At 43.9% G+C, this 13,954-nt stretch overlaps 2 protein-coding genes across 12 annotated transcripts in view; one reads left to right on the plus strand and one right to left on the minus strand.

Moving 5' to 3' along the window:
* Nucleotides 1–7,488, plus strand: part of LOC111845163 (NACHT, LRR and PYD domains-containing protein 12-like) — a 90,883-nt gene extending 83,395 nt beyond the window's left edge. For 8 of the 9 annotated variants that reach the window (XR_011993123.1, XR_011993122.1, XR_011993125.1 and 5 more), the window contains 2 exons: nucleotides 1,277–2,181; nucleotides 3,533–7,488. The gene's annotated coding sequence lies outside the window, so the exon portion shown is untranslated. The remainder of the gene's footprint in view (nucleotides 1–1,276; nucleotides 2,182–3,532) is intronic. The other variant, XR_011993127.1, reaches the window with a different exon arrangement.
* LOC111845180 (tumor necrosis factor receptor superfamily member 11B-like) lies at nucleotides 745–12,896 on the minus strand. 3 transcript variants are annotated; one of them, XM_072716769.1, is made up of 6 exons: nucleotides 11,759–12,464; nucleotides 11,610–11,664; nucleotides 9,380–9,749; nucleotides 4,878–5,066; nucleotides 3,397–3,609; nucleotides 745–1,587 (listed from the first exon to the last, which is right to left on the minus strand). In XM_072716769.1, the coding sequence occupies exons 3-6, from the start codon at nucleotides 9,711–9,713 to the stop codon at nucleotides 1,196–1,198; spliced, it is 1,128 nt and encodes a 375-aa protein (XP_072572870.1). In that variant the 5' UTR covers nucleotides 9,714–9,749; nucleotides 11,610–11,664; nucleotides 11,759–12,464; the 3' UTR covers nucleotides 745–1,195. The 3 variants fall into 3 exon arrangements, with proteins under 3 accessions (XP_072572870.1, XP_023670157.1, XP_023670163.1); XM_023814389.2 differs by lacking the exons at nucleotides 11,610–11,664; nucleotides 11,759–12,464 and adding an exon at nucleotides 12,500–12,896; XM_023814395.2 differs by lacking the exon at nucleotides 11,610–11,664 and having other exon boundaries at nucleotides 11,759–12,465.
* Between the last annotated feature and the right edge of the window lie 1,058 nt (nucleotides 12,897–13,954).

Genomic DNA, 13,954 nt, shown 5'->3' on the forward strand with positions numbered 1-13,954 from the left:
AGGTCAATCTTGGCCACGTCAAACGTCTTCATGTTAACAATGACACACATTAGTAAACCATGGTTCTGGGAACCTTCAAGGCCTTGCCAAATTTTTCATACCCTTTTCCAGATTTATGGATTTCTATAATCCTAGCTCAAGGGACTACAGAGTTTATCCAAATCCATAATTTGGTTGTTACTCATGCACAATGAACTCTGGGTCCTTATAAAGAAAAGGGTGTGTCTCTTTAATTAATCATGTCCAATCAAATGAAACTGCCCCGGGTAGACTACAGTGAAGTTCTATAGACGTCTCAAAGACAATTGAAAGAAGCAGACTACATCTCAGCTCGATTTGGAGTGTCGAAAGTCTTGCAGTAAACGGTTTAGATACTTATCTAAGTTGGAGGTTTCAGTTCTCAGGAAAAATACCTAAAATGTCTCATCACATTGTCATTTGGGGGAACGCATGCTGACTGATAGTAAACATCAACAAATTCAATGCCTTCTGAAATCAGTCTACAACACAGTCTATGAATACATGGGCGGGGCCACATGAACACTGGCCCCAGCTGAAAGCTGATTGGGCTACACAGTGCCCTCTCTCCTGTCTCTCACTGATTCAGAACATATTATTGGCTAATGAAAAGGCCACCCCCTCCATATGATTTATGGCCCCTCCTGTGCTCCCATCAAACCACCTTTTTTTATATATATATATATAACTTTCTGAGACAAAAACCAACTTATATGCATAACCCAGTGACATGTGTCTTAGAATTTATTTAACTCAAATATTTTAGTAAAAATGCATTAATACAATACCCGAACATTTAATTTATACAAAAATTAACTTCAAACCAACCATTTCTTACAATTGAAATGTTTTGTTAAAGCCTGGATTCCATTTTCCCGAACAAACACAAGCTAGATGTCATTTTAATAATACAAAAACACAGAAAAATTGCACTCTTTAATACATTCATTTAAACGGACAACACTTAATAGAGCTGTATAAATAATAATAATACAAATAATAATAATATAATATCCGAAATAGAATGGATACAGATTTCATTTTGAAATCAGACACACCGATATAATCACAATTCAAATATCCTTTCCATTTCATTAATCAGAGGTTTCTGTCAGACCTAGTACTATATACAACTTATAAATAAAGTTCAGTTCTCACACTCGGTTCCCCGCAGGGATCAGTCATTGTAAGATTTGGCTCTGAAGCACTTGCTGTCCTGGCTTTTGTCAAACAGCAGCTTCTTGCACATCTTGTGCAGGGACGACGCGCTGAAAATGCGGCTGATCTTCCGTACGTCTCTCAGGACCAGCGGCGCGACGTCCTTGGCCTTCAGCTTGGGGAGGCTCTGGGTCAGGGCCCGCGCCAGGTCCCTCTCCCTGTTCTGGGACTTCCAGAGGAGCAGAAGCTGCAGAATGGACTGCTGGGACGGACAGGAGCCGGCCATCTGGCGGATTTCCTCCCGGGGCACCCTGCTGCCTGGCAGGCTGTCCATCACCGCTGTCAGGTCACTCAGGGACAGGTTCCTAAGGCCGGCACACCTGGACACCTTCCTCTCGCAGAGACTCACCCCTGTTGGATGGAGACACGGCTTTAGTTATTTCACATGTACATTAATGCTCACTGGGCTATTCTACAGTCCTATATAAATAATATTTCCAAATGCTACAAAGATAAGTATTAATTTTAGTAATTTTATACTCAAGGACAGATGTTTTACACAAGGTTCCAAGGTAGTTTCTGCTTTATATCGACTTGTTGGCCTTTTAATGCATTTTGGGTAAGTACTTCTGAATGTTTAGTTCTGATGCTGTTTGACGTGTCTGAAGGCGACGTCAGTTTACTCACTGACTTTATCGTGGAGGAATTCAGTATCTGTGTGGGAGTCGTGCACTTTTTCTGCTTTGCACAAAGTGATAAAGACCTACTGTGACAGCCATCACAGATGAGTGAGGCTCATCCAGCGCTGGAGACTGGAGTACAGTGTTAACAATAGAGCTCTGCACAGGTGACTGATATTCATTTGGATATTCATTCTCAGCAAAGACGACGCAGGGAACACAGGAATGGGAGGAGGATTAACCATCAAGGCCCAATTTTTTAAAACCTGGAAATCAGAGGACTGCAAGCTAAAATGACGGAAACCTTCACATCTATGCATAGACGGTAAGTACGACAGTCCTGGGAAATAACCTAATACAGAAATGATCAGATCTGTGTCTAGAATACAGCACTTCTACATCTGATGTCTGTCGGCCATTTCTAACAAAGAAATTCATGGTTAGCTGCTTTTGATGGCAACTAGTAAAACAATTAAGCTGTGCCCTGTGAGAGAAAAATCCAAATGTAATACAAAAGTAGTGAATGTTATGTATATGTATAATCTCCTAGCAATAGAGGAATGCACTAGGCCAGGAGGAACCGTGTGTTCAAGGTCGGATGATAGCATCAGACCCTAGTCAAGAAATAGCGAGCACTGAAACACCGGAACAAACCATATATGGAAACACCCAGTAGAACGCAGGGATAAAAAGAACTGTAAGAAAAGGCTCGGCGGAGAACTCCTGAGGTATCTCCCCGGGCCCGTGCTGTAAGATACCACAATAAGATACCTACATCGCGAAATTTCCACCACAGCCCTCTGAGAGGTAAATTCCTATACTTAAATTTTAATACAGTCAGCCTGTGTCTTGGGTGGTTTTGAATGACTATGATACAAAAATGTAAAACAAAAAAAGAAAACCTTTAAAACTGACCAAAACATACACTTTCAAATTGGCACCAAACCACTACTGTACTGTTTTATATGGAAGTTACATAGTATTAGTACAGTTCTGCAATCTAGACATGATTTAAAGTGTACGACTGGTTGGGAGTAGGTGGATATGCAAAGTAAATAGGCAGTTTTATATCAGGATCTTGAACGTACGTGGTTTTGGAGTATCGTGGTGGGTTGTGGAACCAAGTGACCACATAAGATGCAGGAGCACGGTAATACATTAAAATACTCCAGAACTTCTGTTTAATCAATATATAGAAGCTGAGGTCCAATAGACAAATACGAGTGGGTCAACAAAAGTGATTTGTGAATCGATGAATAATAAAAACCAGCCTTAAATTGTATGAATCCACAGCATTAAACACTAGAACCCCACTTTTCCAAGTAAGATGAGATTAGATTCAACTTTTCTGTCATTGTGTTGAGCAATCAGACAGCCTGTGCTGGGCCATTGTCACTATTGACTAAAAGAGGCCTATGGTTTGCTGTTGTAGCCATTACTGAGTAGGGTATTTAAGGTACTTAATTGCATCAGTAGACACTCAAAATGATTATGGCAAAGCAAAGCAACACAATGTCGTTTTGAGAACACTGGGCCTGACCTCGGAGGAGAAGTCTCTCATCCTTGTCCTTGGCTTGTTCCCTCCACAATCTGAGGAGCTTCTGGGTCTGTTGGCCGGGCCTGCAGGATACCTTTGCGTGCTCGGTGACCTTCTTCTCCATCTTCTTGGTTGACAGCTGGGGGTCCAGGGGCTCCGAGCAGAGCCGCTGCGAGGCCAAGAAGTGAAAGATGGCTTCCTGGCAGAGCGTGGTGTCTGGGGGAACAACACAGTGGAACTTGTCTTCCCTTTCACTCTGAAAGGTTTTTATTTATTCTGCAAAAGCTAGTTCCTGAGGGAAGCAACATTTTCTCTGCTCCAAGCACTTTCATAAATATAGCTATTTCAGCTAAAATACGCCTGAGTCATGCCAAAAGAGGACAGGGCCTTTTTAAGTAGCTACCTTACCATAGAGTTTCACTGCTGAATGTATGTCTAGCCTGGTACAAACACCAGCCCTTAATTCCCAAAGACAGCTCCTTCATATCACTCAAGGATGTAGGGTCAGGTGTCATCTGTAGTAAAGCCTGTAATAAGCTAGGCCTCCGCAGACATTTCCTTTAGTCAGTGAGTGACAGGAAATCCTGAAGACACCTACCTCCCGATCGGCTCAAGTCGGCCTATCGAAATTCTAGTAAAAGTGTCAAGTTAGTGGAACCAAGAGTCACGGTTTCTATGCTTTTTTGGTTTTACACCTTTACTTTTAGATCCCTGCGTATCTATTACCTAATTATTTTTTTAGGAAGACAACAGCTTGTAACAAAGGACGGCGTGCCTTCAAATCTCCATTGACCTAAGCCCCTAATGCCGTAGAATTGGTTACGTCACCAGACTGAACATTCCTCTGGTCAAAAATTCCTTTACTCCACGTTTCTGTGGAAAAGATGTCCCACGAGGGGAGGGCTGGGATTTGGTCTACACACTAAATCAGCTGTTCCTCGACATAGGCTGGTTGTGGGGTCAGCATGGTTACCTCAGACTCTGGGATATTCCCAGTCCCATGGCCATGGGTTTATCTGGTTTCCTATCAGACCCAGAGACAACACTGCCGGGAGCCTCCACAGTTTTCCTCTAGAGCATATTGTGTGCTGTCAGGCTGTATCTGGTCTAGCTTCTGCACATAGTTATGCTATGCGCAATCGGCACTCTCCCCCGGCAAGATGGGATCATCATCTTGCATACGTTACGACATCCACAAGCCACAAAATACCTTGCAAAATTCCCCAGCATGATCACATGCAACCGGTGTGATTTTATTTGGTCAGAGGGTATAGACTGAACTCTACCGAGGTACTGAACCACGTGAGAGTGACCCCACAGGGAATGTGTGACCGTGTCACCTGACGGCCGACCGTCGCTACTTCAGTTTATTGACCGCTGCAAGCGTGGGGAGTTGCGGGAAGTGGGGGCGGTGTGATGTGGCCGGTGTGATGTGGGCGTGTGATGTGGGCGGGTGATGTGATCGCAGCGTGAGCAGTGGGTACCTGTGCGGCACTGCAGGGGTCCCTGGTCGCACTCGCAGGTCTCATCCTGCGTGGCCGTCCCCGGCTGCGCCACCCGCAGCCCCAGACGGCTGCAGTTCCTGTGGGGGAGGCAGGGCTCTGTCGCCGTGGCGACACTGGAGAAGTAACCCAGTGAGCACCTCTGGCAGACCGTGTCGCTGTCTGGCGTACCTGGAACACCGGGAGAGGGCAAACAAGCAGAGTCTGTATTATGAGCCAAGCGTGGGAAATGCCCAAAAGAAAAGAACAAAAACATTCCACCATCTGATTATATATGGACTGGCTGTGCACGAAACACTTCTGGTGCATTTCTCTGGATAATAGCATCAGCATAACAAAGCTTACCCGGTTGTGTGACACACTTCAACGCATGTTTACGATATGCAGCACAAGGCTGTATGAGTCACATTGTACCGGGTAAAATTAGTTTTAGTGATTTGTGCTCAGGGTTCATTTGTTCGTAATCAGTGCTTATTCAATCAAAAGATATTTCGGAAGTGGGCTGCTGGCTTTCCTGAGACAGGAAGCAGGATTAAAAGCAATGGCGTGACAGGAAAAAGCACATGGACACAGAACAAAGGGACGGTGGCAGGAGAAAGAGAGCTTTGTGCCAGGAAAAAAGAACGACCAATGGCAGGAGAGTCACTGCAGTCAGGCTGGTCCGCGCCGGTCGGCATGGTCAGTCCAACTGCCCTGCAGGAGAAGGAGCCAGATTCGCAGATCTGAGCTCTGCAAGGGGCCCCACCGTGGTAAGATTCAAGCAGATACGTGACGTGATGTCAAACGCCAGAACGAACTGCGGGGGTCACGCAGGAAGCCGTTTAGGACATTCGGAGCGACGGCAGCAGCCAAGCGACCAAACAAACAGGCGCGAGTCTCTCGGCCGAAAGACCATGTGAAAGAGCAGGTGCTCTGTGGAAGTGAAAAGGTGGCATTGAGGGCACTTCTCTATCTCAGTTTGGGTTTTCAGGAGCCACGCGACGGGTTCTTTTCCGGAACCTTCGTCGAGATGTCCTTCCGGTTATGCTGAGTTTTGTCCTGGTACCACAGCACAGAACAATGTGTGGTCTAGACCACAGCACAACGCAGGTGATTTAAAACTTAAACGGAAATCAGCTGAAGGGAAAAACACAATGAAGGATTCATTCATTGATGGGACACCCAGATGCTCCTGCTGAGAAACTTACTGCAAAACGCTAAATTCACTTTCATCACTACAGGGAAGCCCAGGTACTCTAAAACTGGCGTCGGTGGGAGTGAAACACCAGGCATTTCTTAAAACAAATGAATCACGAGCAAATTCTTTAAAGGGTCCTCTTTGTTTGGTATATTTCTCCAACTTTCCTGTAAAACTTTCTTGTTGTTCATTTATTTTCCCACCAGTTTATTTTAACCCTGCCTATCTGCATAAGATTGATTTGGGTCCCTCAAACCCTTCAGTCTTAGGTCCCTCAAACCCTTCAGTCTTAGGTCCTTCAAACCCTTCAGTCTTAGGTACCTCAAACCCTTCAGTCTTAGGTCCCTCAAACCCTTCAGTCTTAGGTCCTTCAAACCCTTCAGTCTTAGGTCCCTCAAACCCTTCAGTCTTAGGTCCCTCAAACCCTTCAGTCTTAGGTCCCTCAAACCCTTCAGTCTTAGGTCCCTCAAACCCTTCAGTCTTAGGTACCTCAAACCCTTCAGTCTTAGATCCCTCAAACCCTTCAGTCTTAGGTCCCTCAAACCCTTCAGTCTTAGGTCCCTCAAACCCTTCAGTCTAAGGTCCCTCAAACCCTTCAGTCTTAGGTCCCTCAAACCCTTCAGTCTTAGGTCCCTCAAACCCTTCAGTCTTAGGTACCTCAAACCCTTCAGTCTTAGATCCCTCAAACCCTTCAGTCTTAGGTCCCTCAAACCCTTCAGTCTTAGGTCCCTCAAACCCTTCAGTCTTAGGTCCCTCAAACCCTTCAGTCTTAGGTCCCTCAAACCCTTCAGTCTTAGGTCCTTCAAACCCTTCAGTCTTAGGTCCCTCAAACCCTTCAGTCTTAGGTCCCTCAAACCCTTCAGTCTTAGGTCCCTCAAACCCTTCAGTCTTAGGTACCTCAAACCCTTCAGTCTTAGGTCCCTCAAACCCTTCAGTCTTAGGTCCCTCAAACCCTTCAGTCTTAGGTCCCTCAAACCCTTCAGTCTTAGGTCCCTCAAACCCTTCAGTCTTAGGTCCCTCAAACCCTTCACGGGACCCGGGGGCAGCACACAGGTCCGAGGCCTACTGCCAAACTCTTGTTCTAAGGAAAGCTTCTTCCTGATCTTTGTCGGGTGTCTGGACAATTAAGGTGTTACCAGACCTCCTAACCTGTGCTCAGACAATCGCCTCAGTGTCTCTGTTCACACCAAAATATCCAGATTTATCTGTCACATATGCTGCATTTGCTGTATCTGTTTCACGGGAGGCGGTGGTGACATTTTCAAATTATAATTAAACCTTTATTTAACCAGGTTAATCACACTTAGATTTACCATAAAATCAGTGTTCACTCATACCTTGTGAAATACAGCAAGAACTGTACCAAACACAGTATCCACCAAATTGATTTTGTGGCAATAAAAAGTTTCCATTCCACTCCATTCCACTCCACTCTCTGCTCTACTGCACTGTAGTATACTGCACTTTACTGTACTATACTGCACTTCACTGTACTATACTGCACTTCACTGTACTATACTGCACTTCACTGTACTATAATCAATTATTTCTTTGAAAATTGGCTCTGTCACTCCTATAGAACCTCATACTTCACCCTCACACATGAGCGCAAAAATGCTACAGGTCCACTTACAGCAACTTAGAAACAGGTATTAGCCCTAACATAAGACGATTCTGATTGCAAGACCACCTCCTACTTTTCTGCAAAAATAAATAAAAATCATTTTATTTGTCAAGATCATATAACCAGAAGCCACCAGTTTACCAGAAGCCACAGGTTAAAATTCAACCACAGGCAAGTGAATGTGTTTAAACAGCGAACATTTTACGGATGTTTTTCAGAATGATTTCTTTGAAGCAGACCCACATGAAGAGGGCGGGAAAAAAAACATTGAGGAGAACTGTTGAGCAATATTAATAAACAGTACAGCTCTTTTAAAATTTACTTTATTATGTTTATTAACAGCCGCTATCGGTTCAATACTACCAGCAGCACAACCAGGGATACGCACTAAACACATGCATTCCACGGCAAACATTACAGCTTTGAAATGTACAATTATCATAAATATACAAGTACACATTAATTTAGACCATTTGCAGATGCGCGAAGTGCAAAGCATGCCGGTAACTGCATATAATTGCGCCATCTACTGTTGTATGCGCAAAATGACATTAAATTCTACATCAAGCTTATGTATTATTTTATGGTAGTATAATTTTTTATTATTTTAAGGAGGAACCCATTACTGAGACAGATAAGTTAACTGGGTATTTTTTTTAAAAGGAACTGCACTGTAACAATGACTTAGAATAAACAGTAAAAAAAAAAAAAAAAACTTGTGAGGGACTATAGGCGGCGCTCAGAGTTCTCGTTAAATGACATTGACGTTCCAGTATAATCACAACTCAGAGCTCTACCGCCACCTCCAGGTAGTGACTGGAAAACGTTTTTAAAACCAAGGAATATTTTCTGGATTTTTTTCTACAAGATATTAATTAAACAATGTATTAAAACAGCCAGACAACAGACGTAAAATGTCAATTATGATACTGATCAAATAAACTGTACAAAAACCTAATTCTATGTGCCCTATTTATAAAGTACATAGTAAAAGAAAGTGTGTCTCACGTGACAAATGTAGGTATAGATAACAGTGAGGGGGGGTTGTGCAGTTATATCATTAATTATTTGTTTCTGATGTCTTCGAGTCTGTGCTCTGGGAGTCTGCCACCAGAAAGCAGCTAGTTTGAGACTCTCCCTTAAGTATGACGGAGTGACTCAAAAGAAGAGGAAATAAGCTCAAAAGTCAGGAATTCACTAATGGCACAAATGGTCGCCGCACTTAGTTAAGAAAACCGAAACGACCAACAGTGTCTCGCAACAAAAGCCAGTAGTGTTATTCTTGCTGATTAAAAATCCGCCGATACTCCTGCCAAGTTACTGATTAATACCATTTGCCGCTTCTCGGCAGCCCATATCATGCAGTAAAGCTCAGCAACACTCGCTGGATTCAAGTAACTGTCACTGAAAGACATTAAGAGATCAAACAGCGACACAAAACAACAATAAAAACAGCTTTCGCTTACACTTTTATAATGATTGCAATAAAAACGAGGGTCGAAACTTTGACAGCTTTAACAATGTAAACATCGTTTCTTGGTTCCTGTTCTATCTGGCATGTTTTAGAAGAAAACGGTGGGTCATAATATTGTACGGAAGGGAATTAAACGGCCGGAGATCGAATCTGCACGGGGCAGCAGTAGCTTAGCCAGACCCTAAACACGCCAAATGAAAGGTTCCTACCTGGTGCCGAGACCCCGAAGCCGGGGGCGCACGCCGTGTGTTTCACGCAGAACTCCACTTCCAGGTGGTAGCCTTGCGCGCACTCGCAGAGACGGTCGTGCGTGCTGTTGCACTCCCTCACCACCAGCTGGCGCTCTTTGCAAACGGAGGTGCAGTACTGGCACGTCTCTCCCCAGTGCCACTGCTCCGAGAAGTGGTTCTCCGGGCAGGGGGCGCACACAGTGGGCACACCGGCGCTACAGTGCCGTTTGACGGCCGTCCCTGGGGGGCACTGGTCGCACAGGTGCAGCTCGGACGTCACCGGGTCTCGGTGCTGGTACTTGGGCGGGGGCATCTCGTGGAAGGCCCAGGCGAAGGATACGACAAATAGCTGTGGTGGGGTGGGCAGGGAGGGGTGAGATGGGGCGGGGCAGGAGAGAGAATCCCACTGAACAGGTGGTCCATGGATCGCTAACGTACCCCCACCGCACCGGCAGCGGAGCGAAGCGCCCTGCGATTAGCGGCGAGCGCACTTGCTGGGGGGGGGGCTGGCACGCAGATTTCCCTCCGGAGTTCCCCCACGTACAGCTGCCACAAGAAACACAATGTGTGCATCGTCGCATGCGACATTTAGACTGCCCCCCTCCCCCCATCGAAGACTTAACATCAAACTCCACGCAGCTGTTGGTGGGCTACAGCAGGGAGGATCGTCATTAAGTTGTTAGGTTAATTTATTCTCGAGGAACGTCATATATATATAGGAACTGAGAAGTGGAAAAGAAACTGAACTTTTAACCCACGTGCCTTGCAGTGGGAAGTCGCCGTCTGACGACATGCAGCGCTCTAAACCAAAATTACATGGTAGTACAGGTCCCCTGACGACCATAATTACATCGTTTGTAGGATCTGAGAGAAAGTCACAAAAGATTACGCTGGTAGCCTACAGCCAATTTAAAAGGCAAATGCTTGATTTTAAGGCGAGCTGCGTTTCCTTCTAACGCGTTAGGAATTTCCCGCTTTTCCATGTTCCCTTTCCAAGTACGGTACGTGACGTTTTTATAAATACCATACGGAAAGGAACGCAGTACTCCGCTCTGGGCCATATTGTTTTGAAATCTTATCTGTGTAGTGTTATGTAGTATCGCTCTAGGGTTTGACAGGCATCGTCATCATCATCATCAACATCATCACCATCATCATCATCATCAGCCGTTTACAATAGCAACACTTTGTAATAACAAAGTGTTGCATGTATCACAGTTTGATAGTTGTCATTGATGAACCATATGAATTATTTGATAAGAAGCTGCATCCTAAATGGCTTTTAAACACTGGATCTACTGGGCCAGTGTGAAATTATCCCAAGAGGGTTCCAGTAACTGCTTTTCAGACTAATGTCACTGCTGACAATGGACCAAGATACTCTCTGATGCAGATCTTTGAGGTGGCAGCCCAGTTCATCAATATTTTCTGACAATGTGCAGATGAGAGGAACATTGTAGGCATTGTGTGAATAGCTGAATCCACCTTGCAGTCCAATTTTAATGTCACAGACTGAACAGGAACCTGGGTAAAAACCAACAAGCTTATTCTTCTTAAAAAAAATTACATGGTAGGTAAGAATCCAAAGTCATAATAACATCATTAGTATGTGGAACCCTCGATCAGTTTACATCAACAACTTGATCCAGTTTGACTGTAGTACTTTGCAAATCGATATATCTCAACATGGATGTTTCTAGAATAAAAATGCAATTAATGGCCAATAAGGCGCTCATTTTAATATAAAAATTTATTAGGCAAAATCAGACATAATGAGACGTCAAAACGACCGCACTTCCATTCAAAGGTACGAGGTGACAATGCCATCATCATCCACCAGGAAGCCGTTTGATATAACAGCACATAATATTAATATTCCTTTCCTTGAAATTAATTAAAACTGCAACACGGCGGACTAAAAGATGAACGACACTTTCGCTGCAACGTTTTTAATTATCGTGTCACTTGAACTTCGCAAACAAATATCCATACGTAAGCCAGTCGGTGTTCAGCATGTAAGTGTAGGCCTAAATGCAGAAATAAACACAATTATTTACCAGTCCTTATTCCTCTGTCATGAAACACAACGCACGTGAACGTACGTCAAGACGCAGAATTAAAAATACTTATCAATTTAAGATTCATTCATTGTGATTCGCAGCTATTAGCCTATATAATTTCGATACTTCTTGATATGCAAGTTTCTTACCCTTTTCAAATAAAGCGGTCTTTCCACACTTCAATCCAGAGATTTTTCCCATTCTCTTACACAGAAAGGGAAAGTCAAAAATAAATAAGCAGCCGAATAAATAAACAAAAACGAAATAAATAAAAAATGCATTCTTCGCCATTATTTACCATTCTGGGCTCCAACGAGCAGAAACTGCAGGAGGGGAAAAGGCTGCAGTTTACTGGTGCCTTTCTCTCTTCGCGTTGGGCTCTTTCCCCCTCGGAGGTAATTGTAAGGAGAAACCCGGGTCCAGCTTGTGGTAAGGCTGTAAATACTCTCCATTTGAGGCTACCCAGCAAGTCCCAGCGTCATGGAAGCATTAATGTGTCTCGAAGTTCAGCAGACCTATATGTCAGCTCCGCATTTATGGGGAAATTTACGGAAAAACGCAAACCATGCAGACATGCTGCCTGTCTGCCAGATTACTGTTGGATTCACACAACTTCACGTAACTTTTTTTCTACAGATTTCTGGAAGACGCTTAAGTTTACCGTGATACTGACTTCAGACCATTTAAAAATGCAACCAATAAAATTACTGTATGCAACTCATTCAAATATATGACGGTCAATTAAGTGGAACATCATTGTATTTTCTGTTCGTTAAACCAAGTCTAATTAAACGTTATTTAAGCATGACTTTTTAACTACTAATTTGTAAAATAAGCAATGAAATAATTTAAAGAGATAATACATATACTTAATGTATCCAAACGCGTAAACGGACATTTAAAATGCAACAGTATAAAATAGCGTTAAGTTCTGAAGATGTTGGCAGAAATACCAGATTGGTATCGCAAATTAATCCCCTTTGAAAACCTATGTCGTTTCCTCAATTGCCCAGAAAAACAATCGTGTAATGACACTCACCAGATGTAATTTCATTGCTGACCGTGATCTCATATTAAACGCAGCTCTCTCAAGCCAAGTAAAGTCCGTCTGAACTAGTCCGTTGCCATACTTATACGAGGGATAGGGCAACTGTGCCCAGCCCACTTCATTGCATTTCTACTAATGGTTTTTTTTCCTATCCTGTATGCTCCACTGTAGGTGTAAGTCAGCCGAGCTCGAAATAAACCCAAAGCCATTGTCGCCGTTGCGGTGACACCGCAACAAATGTTGGAGGAGATCCCGGAGCCTGGAGCGTGGAGCGTGTCTCCCCAGCGGGACCGGGGTTTGTCAGTAAGGGTCAGATCCCTGACATGCAGTCACACTGTAACCTGCTTCAGATTGGACGGGTCAGGCTTTATGTCCGACACTTTGCTCGGTTCGACTTTAGATCGTCAACGCAACTTTTAACACCCCCGCCCCCCCCCATTCCCATGCAGCGCATCCAGCCTTTTAAAATCGCACATATAACGGCATACAGTCTGTGAGAAGAAGATTTATGTTGGCGATATGCACCGGATCGGAGCGCAAACTACAAACAGCCAGGAGTGTATTAATCCAGCTGTGTGGCACGACAGACATTTGCAGGGAGGGAGGGTGGTGGCCAGTGTGGGGGGATGGCAAATATTTGGATTCAGATCACAGGGAGACCGCAAGGGTAAGATTACCCCTCTACAAATTAAAATATTACGGGAGCTTTACGGGAGAGGATGAGATTTATGTTCAAGACATCTGAATAGCATATGCAGGGATTTGGGTAACACGCCTCCCTTCTCCCCACCACACGTGTCCCTGGCCTGCTGGAAATGGCATGACCCAGAAGGACTGTCACATATACCCAACTCCAGTTATTGTCTCATTTTATTTATCTGGTAAACACACTCATCTTGTGTGACTACTCACGAGTGCGTGCATATTAAAAAGGGCACATTTTACAAAAAAGAAGCACGAAGACAATAAACAGTATATCAGAACCAGTAACACCAGCTCGGCCTCCTGCAATACACTTCCTCATTTGTTGTTATTTGTGTGCACTGTGTTGGACACTCTGTGATAAGGGGGTTTTAAAAAAAAGCCTTCTATGAACAATGATTTGGTCTATGCTTCTTCATTTCTGAAGCAAGTATAATAGATCAGTTCTGCACCAGACAGACTCGTGTTTCATATCTGGAGATTATTTATAAACAATTAATAAATGAAAGTTTCACTGGCTTTCATTTTGTATTTTATGAATTGATCCACACATTCTCAACTGTAATATGGAATTATGAATTATTCTCCAGCTGGTTTAGAGGGACTGTGTTTTTTTTTCCCAGTGCGCAAGGAATCTGCACCAGAAGGTTGTGGGTTCAAATTCCTCGACTGGAAGAGTGATCATACCACCACTGGGCCCTTAAGCATTGCCTTTAACCTCAAATGCTCCCAAAACTCTTCAAC

Source organism: Paramormyrops kingsleyae, chromosome 9, assembly GCF_048594095.1.
Source record: "Paramormyrops kingsleyae isolate MSU_618 chromosome 9, PKINGS_0.4, whole genome shotgun sequence".
In the NCBI taxonomy this organism is placed as follows: Eukaryota; Metazoa; Chordata; class Actinopteri; order Osteoglossiformes; family Mormyridae; genus Paramormyrops; species Paramormyrops kingsleyae.